Here is a 23,608-nt window from a genome sequence, read left to right as displayed (position 1 = left end):
ATGTGTCGTGCCTTCCCTGTAATTCTTAAGGGGTCGGCGCGCTCTGGTTTAGTCAACTGCCAGCAGACTCTGTCTCCACTTTTCAGCACCTAAGTGACTCCTTTCTCAGCCATTTCATTGGTGCCCAGCGTCTGCGGCGTTCGCCAACCCAACTCCTCAATATCCGTCAGACCGAGGGGAGTCGCTGCGCAGCTTCGTCACCCGCTTCAACACTAAAGCCCTGCAGGTAGCAGAAAACGATGACAAGGTCATCCTTACAGCTTTCATGGTCGGTCTACGATCATTTGACTTCCTTTTCTCCTTCTCTAAAAACCCCCTGACCTCCGTGGCAACCCTACTTTCCAAAGCCCAAAAATACATGAACGCCGAAGATTCCCTAGCCGCCCGACAAGATCCTACAGCCAAAAACCCGACCCCCAGAGAGAAGAGAAAGGACTCCGAAACTAGAAACAAGCCGTACACTCACCAAACACCTCAGTATACCGACCGACCACCCCGATCACCCGGCCGGTTCGAATGATACACACCCTTCAATTTCCCCATGGAACAAGTCCTAAACCAGATCCAACGAGACTATCCCTTAAAATGGCCCCAACTGTCACGGTCTCTTTCCAACGGGCGAGACCAGTCCAAATACTGCCGCTTTCATCAAGACCACGACCATAACACGGAGGAGTGTGTTAACCTCAAAGACCAGGTCGAGGGTTTGATACGTCAGGGACGTCTTAGTCGGTTCACGGCAACTTGCCCTCAGTAAAGGCAAAGGACTAAACCTATCATAAATAACCGCCGGTGCACCCCTCTTCGACAACCTGCCTAACCTAACCAAGGTCATGATAGGCCTCCGTAGCAACCCCGGGCACAAGGCAATCCTACCCCCCCTGTCGGAGAGATCAGAGTTATTGCTGGCGGGCTCGCTTGTGGAGGACCATCCCGCTCGGCCCAGCAGGCAGAACTCAGAAAAATAAGGCAGAGCTCAGATAAAGAAGTTGCCACACTGAACCGCCCTTCCAACCAGCCCAAGTAGTGGATAGAGCCCATCACCTTTACGAAAGCCGACTGCACAGGCATCCGTTACCCCCATAACGACCCCCTCGTCATCTCTTCTCTCATCTCCAATTACAAAGTTAGACGGGTCCTCGTCGACAACGGCAGTTTTTCAGACATCATCTTCCTCAATGCCTTTCGCCAGCTCAAGGTTGAGGAAGAAAGTCTGTCCCCTCTCTAAACCCCACTGGTAAGCTTTACTGGAGATCGGGTGACCTCCATAGGCTCCATCGATCTTTTCATCACAATCGGTGAATATTCGCGGCAGACCACAAAGTTGGTCACCTTCCTTGTCGTCGACTGTCCCTCTACTTACAACATGATCCTCGGCCACACCGCCCTGAATGCCTTCCGAGCTATGACATCCACTTTCCATCTTACCGTCAAATTCCCCACCGACCTTGGGGTCGACACGGTGAGGGGAGAGCAGACTGTGGCCAGAGAATGTTACGTGGCTTCACTTAAAGTGGTCAAGCTAAAGGAGGCTATGATCATTAAAGGACTCGACGTCAGAGACGAAGACGAGCTGGTCAGAGGGGAACCGGTGGAGGAGCTTGTCGAGGTCCCCATCGATCCCATCAACCCAATAAAAATAGCCAAGATCGGCAGCCAACTATCCTCACAAGCCAAGGCTGACCTTACAACCCTCCTGACTAAACACAAAGATGTGTTTGCCTGGACCCACTCCGACATGCCGGGTATTGATCCCATCTTCATCACTCATCGTCTCAGCATTGAGCCCCATTGCTGACCCTTTCGCCAAAAGTAGCGTATCTTTCACCCGGAACGCAATACCCTAATTGCTTCTGAAGTAGATAAGCTCCTTGAGGCACAGTTCATCAAAAATGTGGACTACCCTAAATGGCTGTCAAATGTGGTCCTAGTCCGTAAAAACAATGGTAAGTGGCGACTCTATGTCGACTAATCTGATCTCAATCGAGCTTGCCCCAAAGATAGCTATCCCCTTCCTCGCATAGATCTACTTGTCGATGCCACGGCCGAACATCAAATACTCAGCTTCATGGATGCCTTCTCTAGTTACAACCAAATTCTGATGCACCCATCTAACCAAGAACACACTTCTTTCATCACCGATCGGGGAACCTACCATTATCGTGTCATACCATTTGGGTTGAAAAATGCCGGAGCCACTTACCAACGGTTGGTCAACGCCGTTTTTCATCATCAGATAGGCAGAAACATGGAAGTATACATTGATGACATGCTAGTCAAGAGCAAACTCTCCACTGATCATCTGGCCGACCTGCGATAGACCTTTGGCACCCTACGAAAGTATCAAATGAAGCTCAATCCGGATAAATGCACCTTCGGCGTAGGATCTGGGAAGTTCTTGGGTTTCATGGTCAGTCAGCGAGGCATCGAAGCTAACCCCGAAAAGATCAAGGCCTTGATAGAAATGCAGTCACCCAGAACGGTTAAGGAGGTTCAGAGGCTTACTGGAAGAGTCGCCACCCTCAACCGCTTCATTTCTTGCGCAACGGACAAATGCCTCCCCTTCTTCAAAGTTCTTCGGCAGACTTTCGAATGGACGACCGAATCTGAGGAGGCTTTCCAACAGTTGAAGCAGTGCATGGCCAACCCCCCCTTACTCTCCCAAGCACTCACGGGCGAGCCTCTTTTTCTCTATTTAGTCATCTCGAGCACCGCAGTCAGTGCGACCCTCATCAAGGAAGACGGTTCAGTACAGCGCCCAATTTATTACATTAGCCGGGCTCTCAGAGGCGCCGAACAGAACTACCCATTGCTAGAAAAAATGTCCTTGGCCTTGGTCACCGCCTCAAGACGACTCCGTCCTTACTTCCAAGCCCACTCCATAGTGGTCCTCACTAATCAACCTTTGAAGAAGATAATCCAACAACCCGAGCTGTCCGGCAGACTTATGTAATGGTCGGTCGAGCTTAGCCAATTTGACATCTCCTACCGACCTCGAACGGCGATCAAAGGGTAGGCTGTTGCCGATTTCATCTTGGAATTCACTAATCCTACTCCAACCACGACCCCCACCAACCCCGTAACCCCACACTGAGGCAGAGGAACCCCATTCTTGGACCCTCAACGTCGACGGATCATCCCGCAAAGAAGGCAGTAGGGCTGGTCTTATCCTCACAGCCCCCGAGGTGGTTACTTCAAGTGTGCTCTCCGCTTCTTGTTTAACGCAAGCAATAATGAGGCTGAATATGAGGCATTGATAGCCGACCTCCGCCTAGCCAGAGACATTGGTGTCAGCCATATCCAGGTATTCAGTGATTCCCAACTTATTGTCGGACAAATTACGAGAGAATTTGATGCCAAGGAAGACACAATGCGGGCTTACAGGGATATTGCACTCTCTCTTGCTCGCCTCTTCAACACTTTCTACATCAAGCACATCCCTCGAGCGGAAAACTCCAAGGCAGATGAGATGACTAAATTAGCTTTTGCAGACTAGTCTGACCTCCGCCATGGTGTCCGCCTCAAGTATCTAGCCCTCCCCGCCATTTCCCCAAACCAGCAGCAAGTCCACTTCTTCCAAAACGAACCTATTCCATAGGCGGCCGATATCGTTCTATTTTTGACAAAGGGGGAACTGCCAGACGACAAATAGCAGGCCGCCAAAGTCAGGGTCCGGTCGTCCAACTACATTCTTATTAGCGGCCTGTTGTACAAACGTGGCTTTTCACGCCTATACCTGCGATGCCTCAATCTTACTCAACCTACCTACGTGATGAGGAAGGTTTATGAGGGTATATATGGTAATCACTCGGGGCCAGGTCACTAGCCCACAAAATACTTCGCACCGGTTACTTCTGGCTTACTCTCAATCAAGATGTCATTGAATTCGTGCTTAAATGTGATAAGTGCCAACGCTTTGCCAACATCCCTAATGCTCCTCCTACAAAACTGATCACACTCTGCAGTCCTAACCCATTCGCCAAAATGGGGGATTGACTTAGTTGGCCCGTTGCCCACTGGCCGAGGCCAAACCAAATTCGCAATCGTCGCCATTGATTACTTCACTAAATGGGTGGAGGCGGAACCACTCGCCACAATCACCGAACAGAACACAACCAAATTCATCTGGCAGTCGATCATGTACTGATTTGGCATCCCTCAAGCCATCGTCTCCGACAATGGCAAACAATTCGACAATGCCAAGTTCAGGAAGTTCTATGCAGAGCTTCAAATCCAGCCATACTTCTCTTCCCCAGGTCATCCCCAAGCCAATGGCCAAGTTGAGGTTACCAACCGTTCTCTTTTGAAGATCATCAAAACTAAGTTGGAAGCTGCTAAAGGACTCTGGGTTGAGGAATTACCAAACGTACTCTGGGCCTACCGTACTACTGCCCGAACCCTCATTGGGGAGACCCCCTTCCGCTTAACATACGACGCTGAGGCGATCATCCCAATGGAAATCGGTTTGCCCACTCCAAGGGTTCTGCACCTGAATCTGGAACTAACTGAAGAGTTACGTTGGGCAGACCTGGACCTGATTGAAGAGCTCCGAGAGACCACTGCTGTTTGGTGGGCCTCATATCAACAGAAAATGAGAACACACTATAACCGCAAAGTCCGACTGAGGGAGTTTTTCGTTGGGGACCTTGTTTTGCGGGAAGCAACTCTCGCCAAAAATCCGGTTGAGGGCAAGCTGGCAACCAAGTGGGAGGGACCTTACATTGTTAAGGCCAGACCTCATCCGGGTACTTACCGACTTCAGGACATGAAAGGCCGAGATCTCCCCCATCCATGGAACGCCGAGCAATTGAAGCATTATTTTCAATAAAAACGTTATTTTTTGTATTGATCAATTGTTGTATGTTCTTTTTGACAATCCACGTACTTGGATGTTTTTGTCCTTTTCTCACATGGTGTAAATTTGTGATCAATGGGGCTACGCTTTAAATGACAACACTCTTATGTCTTAGTTATCTGCGTGGTATTTCAATAACACCCTGTTTGCAGCCTCAGCCAGACTAAGTTACTTAAAGCGTCAGCCCGACTGAGCACGAAGGGCTCAGCCAGACTGAGTTACTTAAAGCCTCAGCCCGACTGAGCACGAAGGGCTCAACCAGACTAAGTTACTTAAAGCCTCAGCCATACTGAGTTAATTATGGCTCAAGCATTCTTACAACTTCATGTTTATAGCATAGTTTCCATACTTAGTTACATTTCAGGTCCATGCTTTTACGCCTCTTAACATTCTTTACATTTTTTAACTTTCATTTCCCAACCCAATCCTTCATTTCTCAACACTCTGACCACATGATTTAATATTTTAAGACCTTTACACTCTCACATTCTCTCAACACTCTCACACTTTAAGACCTTTACATTTCAATGTTTTTATTGTTAACATTCTTTGCGTCATAGTTTTCTTACAAGTTAGACTGGTTTCCTACTTTTCAACTTTCACTACGATTTATACACAAGCATTATTTGAATGACCATTCTCATTCTTTTCAGATCTACAAGAAATAAAGACAATAGTGTGAAAAACACAACTCATAATTTTATTTATTCACAAACTTACACATAAGTTCACTACAGAAATTACACCCAAAAAAAAAAAAAAAAAACCAAAATTTTCCTTACAAATTTTATTCACATCAATCATTCATCCTCGCTTGAGGCAAGGTCTTCTTCGTCAACACCCTCGTCTAGGGGGGTCTGGGCCACATTGTCTTCGTCTATTCTTACATTACTGAAGTCCAAGTCTGGGAACAGCTCTTCTGTTTTACGCTTGAAAGCCTTTCAGCCGCTGTCCCAAAACTCAACCATCTCATGCTTGTAGAAGTCTGACCACTGGAAGCTCTGGATCACTTCCTCTTCACTCTGACTCCCAGCGATCGCTCCCGACGGGCCAACCCCCCTATCCCCCTCTCTCGCCAAGCTGTTGGCGATCGCAGCATCAATGGCCATCTGGAAGTCGGCGGACCCCTTGAACTGCTCTACCGCTGTAACACATAGGTCGGGGTACGCCGTTCTCTCATATGCCAACTTGGCCCTTTCTTCCACCAAGGCTTTCTCCAACCCCACCTTCTCCGCCACTGACTTGGCCCGCTCGTCTGACAGTGCCCTCTCCAACTCAGCGATCTTCAGATCTGCTTCTTCTTTTTCTTTGATCGACTGAGCATGCAGATCTTCATTGCAGACCATGGCCTCATCCCACCGTTCGTTGGCGACGGTGCAGGCTTTATGGGCCTCTTCCAGCTTCTTCTGCTCGCCAGCCAGCTGGAACTCTAGCGACACCACCTTGCGGCGCGCTGTCTCCAGCTCTAACTTGGTTACGAGCAGCTCAGCATTGGCACGGTCGGCGGAATAGCTTTGCACCATCGCCAACACCTCCATCTTCTTGACTTTTTGGGCCTCTTTTAGCCCCCTAACACACGCACTCTGCGCGGTCCTCCTCCAGCCTGCAGTCTCCCTCCTCAAACTTTCAAGTTGGGCCTCCACCTCCTCTAACTTTGCCGTCAGTGGCCTCACTTCGTCTTTTGCAGCCGCCGCCTTGTTCAGTAGGGCTTCTACTAAGGCAGTCGCCTCCATCTGGGCAGAGCACAACCTCCTTAGCTGTTCGGCCTCAGTGAAACTGGCTATCGAGCGCACAGTCGCGTCCTTCACTACTCCCAAGAGGCGATTTGCAGCTGTCCTGGCTTCACCTCCTTCTCTTTCCAGTCGCTCGGACACTGCTGGAGCATGGTAAATGGCAGTCTTCAACCTGGCCCTCTCTTCTTCTCCTTGGGGCGCAGGACCCCCCTTGGGCTGCTGTTTTGCCCCCTCTTCAGGGCCAGTCGCCCCACCTTTCACCAGTTTTTTAGGACCAGTCGCCCCACTCTCCATCCCCTTTGCCGCTGTCTCCAATCCCACTTCGGGGGTCTTCTCTGCCACCACCTCCTTCATCCTCTTCAAGGCTGGCCCCTCCTTCATCTCCCTTACTCTTTTCTTCTTCTTCACCACAACCTCCACCTCCTCTTTGCTCCTCCTTCAGAGGATCCACTGGAGGTGGTCGTGGCTCAAAACCGCTCAGATCCTTCTTCTCCAGCGGTTTAGGGCGCGGTTGGACTCGCTCCTTCGCGATTGGTTTCGGAGCAGGCCCCAACTTTGCCTCTCTATATTTGTCCGCTCTGGTGAACAATCTCCTCTCCTCCTCTTCATTCGCCTTCCTCTGCACCTCCAACTCCTCCCTTGCCAGATCCTCCCCCAACGGTTGCGGTCCCAAGTTCAGGGCAAACAACGTTGAAGGAAGGACAAGTTCGTCCCATCTTACTCCCTTCTCTTCTCTTCATTCTCTCACCTTCTTCATTCGGTCTTCGGCTGCCCCGTCCAACTTGGGCTTGACTGATTTGGTGGGGACCTTCCACGTTGTCCGAACTCCCCTTCCGCCGTTCGCCGACACAAAAAACCATATCGGCCTCCATCCCTTCACCGAAGACGGTAGCCCCGCCACTACTCCTCGCCCTACTACTGTCTACAACGACACCCACGTCTCTTGTTGGCCAGAGGCCTTGTAGCAGGAGAAAAACTCCTTCACAGTCATGGCCACTCCTCTGGTTGCTTGCTGCCAGGAACTCGCGCAGGCCATCAGTATTTTCCAGGCGTTTGGCATCAACTGCCATGGCGCCACTTCTAGCTCATTCAGCACGTCCACCACTACTTCAGGGAGAGGTAGCCTCAAACCTTCTCGCAACGCTTCCTCGTAGAGACTGAATTCGTCAGGCCTCACATCCGACACCCTCTACCTAGATGTGGGTAGCCTCAACCCTATTTCCAAGGGAATTTGGTACTTCCTTCTTATTCCCTCTAACTCCTCCACCGTCAGTATGGATCTGTCCAGTTTGGTGTGCCAGTGGTCCGGCTCCACTTGACTAATTGGTCTCACAGCTGCAATCATTGTCCTAGGGCGAGCCCGCACCGCCTGACTCACTACCTCCCCCTCCCTTCACTCCGTACGATATTGCTCTGCTAGGTCCACCGCGTCGTCGTCCCCCAACGCATCTAGTCTCACGGTGGGCACATCCTCTCGAGCCATCCCTCTGGTATGCCTGCGTATCGCTTCAGACGTTGGTGCAAGATAGTTCACGAAATGTTGCAAAGGCGTATCACTCGACAGAAAAGGGTTTACTTCTGGAACATTTCGATTTTTTGCAAAAAGATAGGTAAAGCGGATAACACTAAAAGCCCAAGGTTTGCATGTGTTCCAAGGGTCACAATTAAATTTCGTCAGTTTGAAAATTTTCAATAATCCACCAAAATCGTCTTTTCAACACCCTCTATTAACCTATCGCTTCATTTCTTGTTCAACACCTAACCTTCCCCATTATGGGATTCCGCTACGTGTACGACCACGATCCACTACCCCTTTCCCCTTTCCTATCTATTCCATTTCACTTCACCACGTGCCCCGCCGCCCCTCGAGCCCTGCGCACCGCCACTCACCCTTCGCGGTCGGCCCTTCTCACGGTCGGTCCCCCCACTCGATCACCCTTCGCGGTCATCCCTCCTTATGGTCAGTCCCTCCACCCTGTCACCCTTCGCGGTCGGCCCTTCTCAAGGTCGGTCCCTCCACTCCGTTACCCTTCGTGGTCGGCCCTTCTCATGGTCGGTGCCTCTACCCCGTCACCCTTCGCGGTCAGCTCTTCTCAGGGTCGGTTCTTCCACTCCGTCACCCTTCGTGGTCGGCCCTCCTCAGGGTCGGTCCCTCCACACGGTCACCCTTCACGGTTGGCCCTCCTCACGGTGAGTCCCTCTACTCGGTCACCCTTCGCGGTCGGCCCTCCTCAGGGTCTTTCCCTCTGCTCGGCCACCCATCGTCGTCGGCCTACCTCTCGATCAGTCTTCGCCCCGCCAGTCTCTCACAACCATCGTTTTCTTCATTATTCCCTTCGTTAGACTAAAGCTGCACTTGGAAATGAGGGACTACTGACACGGGTAAGCCCATGAAGGATATAGCCCACCATTTAGGGCCCAATACATAATTCAAATACTAAAGCCTAACGTTGTTGAAGCTCAACATGGCATTAAGAACCAATGACATCTAAACACGTGGCAAGAGAAAGACAAGACACATAAGCAGACAAAGATCTTGCAAAGTTATTGCATTGCACATCAGCCATTAATGAAGGCCCTTACAGCATTTATTGTGATAACCCCTCCCCTTCGAGACAGAACGGCCTCACCATGAACAAGGCAAGCTAGAGCATAGACTTTCGGCCAAGATGATAGGTCGGAAGGGACAACGAAATGATTACCAGAGGATATAAGCAGATGTCAAAGACAAGAAGAAGGTTAAGCTTTCTATCACTAATCTATCTCTACATTCCATCTCTCTTCTTAACTTGCTCGTCGGAGGGTTCGCTGGGGGACTCCCCGTTCCCCGTTGAACTCTTGTGCAGGTCTCTTTGTGGGCTTGGTAGATCGGACACCGGTTTGGGAAGCGTGGATCAGTCCGACCCGTTCCGTCTAGAACACGCAGTATCATCAGTTTTCTCCAAGCCTGTAAAGCAGTACATCTGTGATGGCACTATAAGGACTTTCTAAAAAATAGTGTGCTTTACTTTTCCCAGACTCCCCACCCCAGCATAGGACTTGAGGAAAATGAAAAATGAAAAAAAAAAAAATGCAAAAGTCAATAAAACAGTAGTAACAAAAAATTCAATTATAGACCATAAAAAAAACAAGATTAGAAGGTCTAGGATTGCTTTGTTAAGAGTCATCATTGACTTTTCTAGAATCGTCTAGGCTATTAAGTGCATATGTCGAATAATCTAGAAGATTCTGAAAAGATCTAGAAGACTCTAGAAAGATCTAAAGAAATCCGGACGATTCTAGAATATTGTAGAAGATTCCGGAACATTAGAGAAACTTGTAGAAATCTAGAGAAATCTAGAAGGTTCCGAAAGGTTCTAGAATATTTTAGAAGTATAGAAAGTACTATTATATACTAGAATAGTTTAGAGAGTTCTAGAATATTAAAAAGTATGAGTATATACTAGAATATTCTATAGGGTTAATAATAGCCTTTGGATCAAAATGATCCTAGCCATCCATTGAGGGGGTGGATGACTATATAAAAGGAAGTGACCTCATTTGGAAGGCACAAGACACAACAATCAAGAGTGGTGTCTAGTGCTTGAGTGTGAGTGATTCCAAAAGTGAGGTGTCTTTGAGAGTCTTCTTGTATACTTGAGTGTATCTTTGCATCTAATTAAAGATTCATTTTTGTATAGCCGTTGTGTTCTAACTCAACAATTTGGCATCAGAGCAAGGCGGTCAAGGACCGTTTTCTTGAGTTGATCGTGCACAGCTTAAGATTGTGAAGCTTGTGGATTAGTGACCACACTTACTTGGTGAAAGTGCAGGAGGATCACACCAAGTCACGATGGTAAATCTTGGGAACACAAAGAGTGGAGTTACAAGACTCAACAACAACAACAACTACCAGAGTTGGCAGAGTCACATCAAGTCCTACCTTGAAGGGCAGGATTTGTGGAAAGTTGTTAATGGAAATGAGACTGCACCACCTTCCACGAAAAATGTCGAGGCACTCCGCAAATAGAAGATCAAGGCCTGAAAGGCAATGTATGTGCTCAAGACAACCATAGAGGATGAGTTGCTCGGGCGCATCAGGAATGTTGACACACCCAAGGCAGCATGGGACACCTTTGCATCATTGTTTTCAAAAACAAATGATGTCCGGCTCTAATTTTTAGAAAATGAGTTGATGTCTACCACTCAAGGAAGTAATTCCATAAGTGAATATTTTACAAAAATTAAGGATCTATGTCATGTAATTTCAGATCTAGATCCTAAAGCAAATATTAATGACGAAAGAATGAGGAGGATCATTATACATGGGCTAAGGCCCGAGTATAATGAATTCACCACAGCTATAAGGGGTTGGCCAATTCAACCATCTCTTATAGAGTTGGAGAATTTATTGGCCAATCAAGAAAGCCTATGCAAACAAATGGCTGGGGTCTCATTGAATACTGAAGAAAAGGCACTTTTCAGTAATAATAATAGAAGAGGTGGACCAAGACAGCCTAACGCTACAAGGGCAAAGAAAAATGAAGAACATGCCGAATCACAGCAACAGGATGTGAGCTCTCAAATAGGGGGAGCTCAATTTGGTAGCAATAACCATGATCGACGATCCTCAGCACCCTGGCGGCGTAACATAGAGTTCTACAAATGTGGAAAGAGAGGTCACTACGCAAAAGATTGTCATTCAAAGATAAGGCAAGAAGAAAGTAACTTGGTGACATCCAAAAGTCACCAAGACAACAATGAGGAAGAACGGGACTTCCAAGCATCCTTTGCAGTGTTTGATCCTAATGAGACTTATTACTCTGAAGAAGTAGACTTTGATGCATGGGAAGTGCAAGAGCAACATAGTCCAACCGCTAGTGAAGTGGCTGTATGTGCAGTTGTGTCTGAGCCTAATGAGTCGGCTCTTGTGGCGGAGTCTAAAACTAGAGCAATCAACTACAACAATGATTGGATCATTGATTCAGGATGCCCTAACCACATGATTGGTGACGAGGAGAAGCTGTCCAGCATGTCCAAGTACAAAGGAGGCCAGGTAGTAGTGACCGCTGATAATACAAGCCTATCGATCACCCATGTTGGTAAGACAATCATCATTTCTCGCTTCAACTCTAACCAAATACATCTGTATGACGTCTATCACGTGCCAGGGATGAAGAAGAATCTGTTATTAGTTTCACAACTCACATCCTCAAGCAACTATGTGTTATTCGGCCCAGAGAATGTGAAGGTTTACCAGAAGGTTAAGTTATCTGGTACTCCCATCATAGAGGGAAGACGGTTGGAGTCTATCTGCGTAATGTTAGCAGAATCAGCCTACGTAGATAAGACTCGAAAGAATCGGGTTGCAGACCTTTGGCATGCACGCTTGGGTCACGTGAGCTATCACAAGCTAAAAATTATGATGAAAAAGTTTATACTCAAGCGCCTTCCTCAACTAGATATTCGAGAAGATACAATTCATGCCGGATGTCAGTATGGTAAGGCACATCAGTTACCATATGAAGATTAAAAGTATAGAGTTAAGGAACCCTTAGAGCTTATCCACTCAGATGTCTTCGGACTGGTAAAACAAGCATCAATCAGCGGAATGCGCTACATGGTGACCTTCATTGACAACTTCTCAAGGTACGTGTGGGTGTATTTTATGAAAGAGAAGTCTGAAGCTTTGGCCAAGTTCCAAGAATTTCGTAAGAAGGTTCAAAGCGATCTTGGAAAGAAAATTCGATGCTTAAGAACAGATAATGGAGGAGAATATTCATCAGATGAGTTCTTTAACTATCTTAGAGAATGCCAAATTCAACATCAGTTTACCTACTCAAGTACTCCACAACAGAATGGAGTGGCTGAAAGAAATAATAGGCATCTTGCAGAAACTTGTCGGAGCATGCTATATGCTAAGAATGTGCCTAGCAAATTTTGGGCTAAATATATGAAGACGAGAGCTCATGTGATCAATAGGCTACCGCAGGTAGGTTTGGGGTTGGTCTCACCCTTTCAGAAGTTATGGCACACAAAGCCCGTAAGTCACTTTCGAGTATTCGGATGTGTCTGTTACGTATTTGTGCTAAATCATCTACGTAGCAAGTTTGATAAAAAGACAATTCGTTGCATCTTCATGGGTTACGACAGTTAAAGGAAAGGATGACAATGTTGCAACCCCATGACTGGCCGCTGCTATACTTCGAGGAATGTTGTATTTGATGAAGCATCATCTTTGTGGTCTTCACAAGATGTACCATTGCCAGACTCCAGAAATTTGGAAGATCAATTACAAGAAAAGCTAGGGGTAAGGATGTAATTTTGGCCCGTGGCTCGCCTGTGGCCCGAGGTGAGCCCGACCCGTTTAGGCCCAAGCCCAAGCCCAACCCAAGGCCTTGGGCCTAGGCCTGGGCCATCGTTTTGAAGCCCGGCTGGGCGCATGGGCCCGGCCCATTGGCCCGCTCAAGGTCCGTCCAAAAGCCCGGCCCAAGGCCCGGCCCGCTTGGCCCACCCGATGCCCAGTGTTATTTTTAATGGAAAATAATGAAATTTTGGTAGGAAAAAAAAAAAAAAAAATTGTTTAGGCCTGCCCAAGCCCGCCCAAAGCCCAAGCCTAGGGGCTTGGCCTGAGGCCCGGCCCACTGGCCCCCCCAAAGCCCGAATACCCCTGGGCTTGGGCTTGGGCCTAGTTTTCTGGCCCGTGGGTTGGGCCGGGTCGGGCCAAAATTACACCCCTAGCTGGGGGAGCAAAAACAAGAGGAAAAGCAACCTCCTAGTTTAGAAATCATCAAGGGGCCATTATCAACACAAAGTGGTGATGCGCTAGACCCTGACTTGTCAAAGACACCAAAAAGTTTTTCAAGTTCGTAGAAAACAGGTGTCCATCACAAGAGTCCAGAAGAAGTTCACCTAGGCCAACAAGAAGGGGTTGAAGAGATTGGACCAAAACTCAGAAGGTCAGAAAGACAATTTAAGCCTAATCCGAAGTATGCAAATGCTGCTCTAACTGAAGAAAATAGCATTACAGAGCCAACGACGTTTGGAAAGGCAAACCAAAGGACATGAAGGCAATGGAGGAAGAGATTTAAGCCCTCAGACAAAATCAGACAAGGGAGCTAGTTCCTAAGCCTAAGGACATGAAGCCAATTTCATGGAAGAACAAAGCACGTGGAGGTACATTATCATGTCATTCGAGAGAAAGTGCTCCAAGGAGAGATAGAGATGAAATCAATCAGAACAGATGACCAAGTAGCAGACTTGCTTACTAAAGGACTTGGAGCTTCAAAGTTTGTAGAGCTTCGGAAGCAACTAGGCTCAACTACAAAAGAAGAACTAAATAAAGGAGTCAATGCTGAGAGGGAGTGTTAAGAGTCATCATTGACTTTTGTAGAATCATCTAGGCTATTAAGTGCATATGTCGAATAATCTAGAAGACTCCCAAAAGATCTAGAAGACTCTAGAAAGATCTAAAGAAATCCAAACGATTCTAGAATATTGTAGAAGATTTCGAAACGTTAGAGAAGCTTGTAGAAATCTAGAGAAATCTAGAAGGTTCCGGAAGGTTCTAGAATATTTTAGAAGTATAGAAAGTACTATTATATACTAGAATAGTTTAAAGAGTCCTAGAATATTGGAAAATATGAGTATATGCTAGAATATTCTAGAGGGTTAATAATAGCCTTTGGATCAAAATGATCCTAGCCATCCATTAAGGAGGTGGATGACTAGATAAAGGGAAGTGACCTCATTTGGAAGACACAAGACACAACAATCAAGAGTGGTGTCTAGTGCTTGAGTGTGAGTGATTCCAAAAGTGAGGTGTCCTTGAGAGTCTTCTTGTATACATGAGTGTATCTTTGTATCTAAATAAAGATTCACTTTTGTATAGCTGTTGTGTTCTAACTCAACATGCTTCAGCTAATATAAATTTCGAAGCATAGCGATATAAATTTACAGATCAACAACATAACTCAAGCTAGCTATGAATGAAGTCGACCGAGTGTATCTACAGCAATGAACTGAACTAATTTGGAGAAAGAAAAGCAATGGATATCACTTCTAATAAAAATTTCAGGTAAACCAAAATTTTGTTGAAGTTTCCCGATCATAGTGGATCTATGTTACTCCAAGCATTTTCAATATAGAAATGATAGTGTGCTTAAGTTCTAAAAAAGGATTGCATTTTTTTATATTATTTCCATTGGCCTTGAAAGCCCAAAAGTCATTCCATCTTCAAAGTTGCTTTCACGAACCATTCAACATCAACTCAAACCTTAATAGGGAGTCCACATCAAGCTAGGCATTTTGAATATCTTCTCAAATTTCAATTATGCAAAAGTAAAAACCACACTTCTTAGCAAAGTATCAAAAGTCATACTTAAAAGCATCTATGTCTCTACAGACATGTTAACGTCTCTAACTACTTGATTTAAGATATAGAAGGGGGAAAAAGTTTCGAACAATACGTCATGTCCTAGAAATATGATAGTTGTGTGAGATAATATGCAAAATTGAAAAGAATAACAAACAAATCCTTTCAAAAATAGTTCATCAACCTGATTCAAAGGTGTTCTTGCTGAAACCACTCCAAATTTATGATTACCATTACTAAATTACTAACTGTTCCATTAGGTTAACAAAGCCCCCCACTTGACACCTCCATCCCAACAGGAAAAGAGAGAGAATTCTTTCTCGTTCCTCTTTAATATTGCAATATCCTTTCTTAGGCGTTTATCAAGACAATTAGATGCTTCAATGGAAATATGTAATATGTGCAACTCTAGAGCCACTCTAGAGCCATTATTATTTTCTTTTTCACTAAATTGTTAAGTAAGAAAATAGATGATTTACCATCAATAGAAACAATTTTTTTTTTTACAAAATTCATATAAGATACAAAGAAAAAGAAAAAAAATCAGCTTTTATAAGACCAACGAGAAGACAAACAGATAAATTTTATAAGATGCTAAGACATTTGTGCAAGTTCACATTGCAGATGAGAGAGAAAATTGGAAATCATGGAAAAAATCCTCAAGTATATCTAGTACAATTCCAAACTACAATTACCCATAAGGTTTTGAAGGTCCTATGGCTCCTGAAGTCACCATAAATTCCTAAAATGAATAAAATATAGCCCCAAGTCAGACACCAATAAGGCAGTTCACAGCAATAAATAATGCATTCTTCTTGAAGATACATGAGTAGCATGAAAATGTGAACTCAAAGCACATAAAAGGCAGCAACAACTGCAGCTCAAGTGCAAAAAATTCTTTACAAGACTAATATTTTGAATATGTTCCCAAAAGTACTTGACCTGTGCATATCAACTACAAACTGAAGTTATTATACCATCGAATCCTACTTTCACTTATAAAATCTTATTTTTAAGAAAGCCATAACACTCACTATCATTACACTACTTATGCCATCTCACCAGATACAATGTCCTACTCCTAAGAACGCAAAACACTGACTGTTGTTAAGTTCTCCATGACTGTGTGTCTTATCATCCACATCCTTCAAAAGCCAAATCCTGATTGATGCTGTTAATAATCTCTCTATGACCAAATCTATTATTATCCATGTTTACATATTTCTTTACTAATGACTAGTCAAGAACACTTCATGAGCAAATTTACTCATTATTCATCCAAAAAAAAAAAAAAGAAAAAAAAAAGACAACACTTCACGACTAGTAAAATATCACATATCTGTTCTTGTCTTCCTCCTTTTGTTTGGGTTTCAAACCAAACAAATTGAAGATCTTTCCTTCTGGACAGCTTATTTACTTTCAAGAAGGTTAGTTTTGAAGGTATTAAAGTACGAATATAATTGAGTTATTACTTTTCATGTAGTCAAGTTTGGTTAAGAATTGTGCAATTCATTCTTCTTCCCTGTGAAAAGGGTGTATTACTGTCTCCCTAATTCAAAAGATATTATACAGGGAAGGGAAAAGAGGGGATGGATGAGGGGAACTAGAGCTGTGGACGAATGTAGCTCAGAAATTTTAGATAACATGGAAGTATCAAAGAAAGAAATATCTGAACAAGAAGAATGCTCCCTCTATAAAAATAGCAGCCATTGGTCTGTTATGTCTTGATCTGAGTGATTGCCACTTCTTAACATGGATTAGTTAATTAATCCTATATATAAATCAAGGATATTAAATCAGTGCTTTATTCTAATAAGCCCGGTGAGTTTTCATGGATCAATTTCCCAACAAATAGGACGGTATAGATGGTAGCATATTAAAAAACAAAAAGTATTTTAAGAATGTGGATCTAACTGGCCACATATGAGCCACATCATTGCCATGTCACCTCTAACACATGGTGCGTCACACGCACCAATCGTAAAGTGACACAAACCAATTATGTTACAACCACTGAACAAACTTGGTTGACGACATGGTTTATGCACCGTTAATGTAGCGGCTTGTCGATGCCCATAGACGAAGTGCTTTGGCTGCAATTGCTTCAATCCACCACCTTGGTGAAAAACCATAACGGTCTACATTGCCACAATATTGTTCTATGGATGCCAGCGGGCTTTTAGAAGTTTGGCCTGGGTTTTTTTTGGTGTCATAGGGGAGGGATTGAATTTGTAATGCATATTCAGTTGTACCGGCATAGCCCCACTGATTTGTTTGGTCCTTTCTTTTACACCTTGTGGAAAGTGGAGTGCATAAGCATGGGCCAGTAGTATCCATGTATCCTAATAGCTACCCTCCAAGTTCGAGCCACGTTGTCCGAGGTTAATGTACATGGTGTCTAAACCTTGAGCCTAAGAACTTGGGGACAATCTCCAAAAGGCACACCTAGTTCACTCACCCAAATGCGCTTGGCCTCCCTTAACCTAGCCGAGCGAATCTCCATTTGAGCGCATCCTCTCCCCACTCACAATAACATATTCAGTTCATTCTCACTTGAGCTAAACAACTTTCACTCAACATGATGTGTCTCCGCGTCATTCTAGATAGGGAGCAAGGCCTTAAAACCCCCTCAATTTGGTGTTGCAATCATGGGATGCCTAAGTGTCATCCTATGACCCCTTGCTAGAACTTTGGATCATGTGGTTTGGGAGTTATGGTTAAGAATTCGTCAAGATACTCACCCTATTTTTCCCTTGAGGGAATTTGATTTGGTGTTCCGGTCATGGAGGGTCTAAGCATCATCCTATATGGTCCCTTGTAAGACCTTTGGGATCATGTGGCTCTATGGTTAAGGTTAAGAATTTGTCAAGATACTCGCCCCATTTTTCCTTGAAGGGAGTTGAATATTAAATGGTTATAAATAGAGAGATCTCCATGAGAAGATAACACTCCAAGACAAAGGTATGTGACATGCTCAATACCCTTCCGTTACCTAAGGAGCATGCCCCATTATCTCTGCAACTTGAGGCTTCAAAGGATATCAACTTTAGTACTTGTTCGGCTCATTCCACTAAGACATAGCTAACCAACCTAACCTTCTGGCCTCTACCATTTGTTGTTGACACATGTGAGAGCCAACCTCAATGGTTTAGCCTCTCTATAAATAATGGCCACCCTCATTTGCCTCCAAGCAATCTCCAGTAGTAGTCTAGAGACTCTAGCTCACTGCATCCAAACCATTACTACTCTCTCTTTCTTTCTCGTCATCCTCCTAATATACCCTCCACTCTTGTACAGCCCAAGTCAAAATTCCTACACCAATTTAGTGCCTAGCAGACTTCTCATAATGTCCCTCAAACCAACTTACTCACCTCTAACTATCCCCACTAGTCATGTGAGGTCCTAAATCCTATCAAAGACAACTTTCAAATATCCATTTTATCCACAAATTTTTGCTACAAGATTTAAAGATTTTAGAGGATAATCCAAAATTTTAGAAACTCCATGGTCATTCAAAATTGCATTGAAGAAAAAAAACTATAAAAATGGAAAACATTTTCAGTAATTTTGAATATTTTGGGGTACTTGGGAAGGGAAATCACATATATACAATTCTCAAAGTGGGAAAAAAGCCCCCACATAGAAAGGAGAGTTGAACCCTTGATCTCCCAATATGATGCAAGGACTTTGGCTGGTTGGCTAATATTAGTCGCTTTCTTTTCCATACTTCAAGTTTATCTTTAAATCTCCTTCAAACATTCTTTCGTTTTTTTTAATAAGAAGATCTCATTCAGATTATTAAAGAATATCTAAATGGTCAGTCAGCTACTTTATTTGTCACTAGATAGTAGGATTTTTCATTCCTAAATCAATTACTTAGAAAAATGAAACAGAAAAGCCTATATGGCCCTTGACATTGAAGAAGGGTAGGCAAATCATGCAGGTGCGTAGAAAATAAGCAATATGAGTACATTGAAAAGGCACTTGAGGCAGCATATGAGAATGTTAAACATCGTTATCAGAACAAAACGCATAATTTAAAAGCATAATTGTAATTCATAAAAAGCCCCCCAAAACCAATTTGCAGAATAATGGTTAATATTGGTGATGATAATAACGAGTAATACAACCAAGTCAAATAACAATAACAAAATGGGTAATGAAATGGCACATTCAAAATTCAAGCCATAACTTTCCAAGATAGAATGAGGTACTTTTTGCAAAACTCAGTAGCAGAACGAAACCCATTGCGGCAAACGAACCACATCAACACAACCACCAGAGTATCTATGTTCATTAAGAATTCACAATCACCAAAACCAAAACTCAAAGCACTGATCTTTAATTCAAAAACCCATAAAAATTGAAAAAAAATTGCAAAAAAAATCCCAAAAATCAAACACAATTAATGGGAAGAAAAAGCCAAGTGATCTAGTTTTGCGATTGGGCAGATTTGTTGAGTTTATAATGCAAATTAAACCCTCGATTCAAACAAATAAATCAAGAAATGGACAAATCAATGAATTTGAGGATACTGAAGAGACAACGCTCCCACCAATCTAACATGTAGAGTCCGAAAGTGACGTTGTAGAGATAGATCTTGCGTTGAACCCAATTCATAGTTTCGACTCTGAGAACAGAGAACTTGAAATTGAGAGCTAACTCGTGATTATAAAATTGGAATTGAAAATCAAAATTTGAGGGAGAGTTCAAGGGAGAGAATGTTCGTCTTACCTTGGAAATGTCTGACGAAGAGTTTTCCAAATCTCTTCGAGCTGACTGCGCGTTAAAACCCTACATCCATTGATTTGTTGCCTTTTAATTACCGTTGAACGGGCCTAATTCGGGTTGGGTTTTCACCACAAAACAAACGAATCAGGCGACTAGTATTCAACTCGTTAAAAAATTATTTTCAATTGATTTTTTTATTAATTAAACAAGTTAAGTTTAAGCATAAATTTAAGTTTTATACGTTTTTAAGTTAAAGTCTGTCGTGTCTTTTTGAGGTAAAAGACATGAAATTTATTGATATGAAAGTTACTCAAATTTGTTTTGTGTTCAATTGATTAAAACTTGTTCGAGATCGAATCTTTATATAAATAAGTCTAATTTAAGCACGAATTTTTTATGTGTATTTTTATATAATCGATTTGTATAAATTTATATACTCCTTAATTGATAAATTTATTAATGATACAAGTATTTTATATAATTGAACTGTCTCAAGCAAAATTCAAATTTCTTAAATATTTTAGTTTATTATTTTTTATGAATTAATTAAAAAACTACCCCAAAAAAACAATAATACTAAAAAAATTTAATTTGTTTGAGACTTTTTTTAATGATTTTTTTAGAATTAAAAAGTTGGTTAATTTGTAATTTTTCAAATAATTAAGTTGAGTTTTCTTTTATTTATTTATTACAAAATTGATTTATTTGGCCCAAAATTTTTGACTTTTTAGCTCAAACTCAATTTGACTAACCGGACTCCAAATTGATTTTGAGCTCAAACTAGAGCCAAACTAAAACAGCTCAAATTTTGACTAGGGTCATTTCATTTTTAATTGCTCCCAATCTCGAGCATCTCTAATTATTCATTACATTTTTTTTATTAAATTTAAATTTAATGAAAAATTTATTATAATTATTTTATCATACATTTGTAATTATTTTTGTAAAATTAATAAATAATCAAACTTTTTACCAAAAGTCAAATAATATTTTTTTTTCCTTGGATAATGCTATCATACACTCTCAAATATAAGTTTTGATATTTATGAGATTAATTATCACAGATATCATAACGCAGTTTTTATATAGATCATAACTAAAATTTAAGAAAAAAAAAAAAGGTTATAACCAAATATTACATAAGGAATAACTAAAAACTTTTTGATTCATAACCAAAATAATGACTTAACTAATATTACAATTTATCATAACTAACACTCAAGTGTAACTTATAAGTAAAAGTGATACTGTCATGCGATTCATACTTAATTCTTACTTTATAAATTTGGGGAGCAATATTTTGGTCAGTTTTTAAAGTAGTTGCAAGTACGATTGCAGGACATAACTAACCAAAGGTGTGGATAGGAATGACTTGCCAACGTTTAAGTTGCCCTAACCATAGAAAGTGCTAAGTTTATAGTTCGTTGGAAGTTAAAGAGGTCGACATGCTTAGACCTAGAACCACAGTGGGCCTTCATGCGGTTGAATTACCAATAGCCATTGAACACGTACACACACACAGAAAAGAAGAAGAAGAAGAAGAAGAAGAAGAAGAAGTCCCGATCTCTAACAATTACCAGAGAAATGTTACAAGAAAGCAAGATAACAACCTGCCTTCATCAAAAAGATTACTATGAAAGGAACTGCGAACAGAAACGCAGAACAAAAACCTAATCTAATCTTCATCTCTTTTCTTGCAGTACTACAAAAAGGTGCCGACTCCCTTTCAAACTTTTAGGCCTCATATCATGTGCATTCTCACAAAACATTAATGAATCGATCTTGTTTGGTAACATTCAACACCCTAGAATGTCCAAGAAATTATGTTACTATTCCATCTCCCACGCAAGAATTTAAAAAACATAATGCAAGCACGCGTGCACATGTATATATAATATCCGATTGTCACCTAATTCATAATTCACAAGTTTCCAAATCAATCGCAGCCACATTCACTAAGAAAAATCATCTGCATATTAGGCCATATAACAAAAACTTCTTATACCTTTGTCTCATACACGTGTCTTGTAACTGGAATTCTGCAACTCTAACAGGTATTTTTTTGCTGTCCCTTTTGTCCTCTCTTTTACATTGAAGCAAAATCTTGTGGGGTTGGCCAAACCGTACCTATCAGTTTACTGAGACTGGTTTTTTGGGTTGCCATTACTGGGTCCATGACAGGTTCGACTTTAGGCACCCGTCATATTTTTCATAGTTAATTTTCTTTTATGAATAATGTCATGACAATTCTATTAGGGAGAAATCTTGATAATTGATGGCCCAGAGATGCTCAAAAGATAAAAGGAGGGAAAATAAAATGAACGAAAGTTTCATTACATGAGTAAAAGAGGTGAAACTGGATCCTCCAGAATGAATGTCTATGGACCAGACAGAGTACTCCAAAAATGTCACTACCTAACTTCAATCCATTAATGTTCCAAAAAAAAAAAAAAAAAAGAAGAAGCTACAATCAATTAGGCATATACATGATTCTCCATCCTCTAGAATTTCGCCAAATACGCCGCTTAACCATTTATCCATGGAGTTGGTTTCAGGATCAAATAAGGACAAGTTTTTTTTTAGGTCAAAATGGTTGTTCCATTTATTTTTTTTTACTTTTTTTGGTGAAAAAACGCAATTTTAATTCATCCCAGTTGCAGTTATCCCAGAACTGCAAATGAGTTGTTAGCTTCTAATTTCTTGGTGACATAGCTATAAATAGCAAGAAGTAAATTGTAGTGTATATATATAGCAAGTTTGTTTGATTTGTTTTCTACAGAATATCATTTTGTAAAAATTATCAATAACTAGAGGGAAAATTAGGTCTGTAAATCGAATTAATTATCAATAACTAGAGGAAAAATTAGGTCCATAAATCGAACTAAGTTATTCAAGTTCGACTTGCGTTCAATTTATTAAAAATTTATTCGTGTTCGTTGTATAAATAAGTCAAATTTAAATACATTTTAAAACAGATTGTTCAAGCCAAATTTGATGAAGCTACTACTTGGATCAATAAACTTATATGTACTACACAAAACTAAACTACTTAACTCGGTTTGTATAAAACCCATTTAAGATCGGCTCAAAAGATAAACAAATCCAGCTTAAATTTTTTTAAAAATTCATTAAATTTTTAAGTCAAATTTCAACAATCTAATACTTGATTCAACTCAACTTATTTACAAGGACACTCACTATGCATGTGTTACTTACCATATTGTATCAAAGGAGGAAGTTCAAGCTATTCGGGCCTCCCCATTATCCTTTGAAGAGAGAGAGAGGATGTCATGGTGTGGCACCAAACAAGACTGGGATCCATTCGGTTAAATCAGGTTATGATCTAGCTCGAACCTCAATTGATGTATCATCAAATGTCCAACCCTCTGCATCTTTTCAATTTCCTCCAAATTTCTGGCAACTTATTTGGAGCATGGAGGTACCTCCAAAGATTCGACATTTTTGGCCCAAGCGCACAATACCTCCTTGGTAGAAATTGAGAGTGATAATCAGTCACTTATCAAGCTTTGTGTGTCTGAAGATGTGCCCCTTGGGAGTGTATGGCAGTGGTGCTTGACATTCGAAGCCTCTCAAAGCTGCAACAATGGAAGTTTGGTTGGACCAGTCGAGCAAACAACAGGACAGCGCATTGGCTTGCTAGTTCCTATGCTAACAAAAAGCTTCCTGCTAATTGGGTGGATTACCCACCTTTGGCCCTTGTTTCTATTTTGTCTAGTGATGTTACCAGTCAGGTGTTTTGTTCTATAAAATCTCATCTGTTCAAAAATAAATAAATAAATAAATAAATGTTGTTGTTTTACACTCAATTTGAATGTAGCAGCAATTTTAAAAATGAACACCAAAGCTCTTTCCTCATAAAAACTGTGGGTCAAGCATTTCTTTTTTTCCTTTTCAATTTTCATGATTTCCAAAACA

General features: G+C 42.2%; 1 protein-coding gene across 2 annotated transcripts in view; it reads right to left on the bottom strand.

Moving 5' to 3' along the window:
* The window catches only part of LOC114256039 (uncharacterized), a 30,085-nt gene extending 10,218 nt beyond the window's left edge, over window positions 1-19,867 (bottom strand). Inside the window, exons 1-4 of one of the 2 annotated variants that reach the window (XM_082922650.1) lie at window positions 19,676-19,867; window positions 19,477-19,571; window positions 19,156-19,228; window positions 15,637-15,683 (exon numbers count right to left, since the gene is read on the bottom strand). In XM_082922650.1, the coding sequence (XP_082778776.1) occupies window positions 15,637-15,683; window positions 19,156-19,189 (81 nt within the window). In that variant the 5' untranslated portion in view covers window positions 19,190-19,228; window positions 19,477-19,571; window positions 19,676-19,867. The remainder of the gene's footprint in view (window positions 1-15,636; window positions 15,684-19,155; window positions 19,229-19,476; window positions 19,572-19,675) is intronic. The other variant, XR_014365450.1, reaches the window with a different exon arrangement.
* Window positions 19,868-23,608: the final 3,741 nt, after the last annotated feature.

The sequence above is a fragment of the Camellia sinensis genome, chromosome 4, assembly GCF_055761805.1.
Source record: "Camellia sinensis isolate YWXY chromosome 4, ASM5576180v1, whole genome shotgun sequence".
NCBI classification, from domain to species: domain Eukaryota; kingdom Viridiplantae; phylum Streptophyta; class Magnoliopsida; order Ericales; family Theaceae; genus Camellia; species Camellia sinensis.
This window is presented reverse-complemented; position numbering and strand designations above follow the sequence as displayed.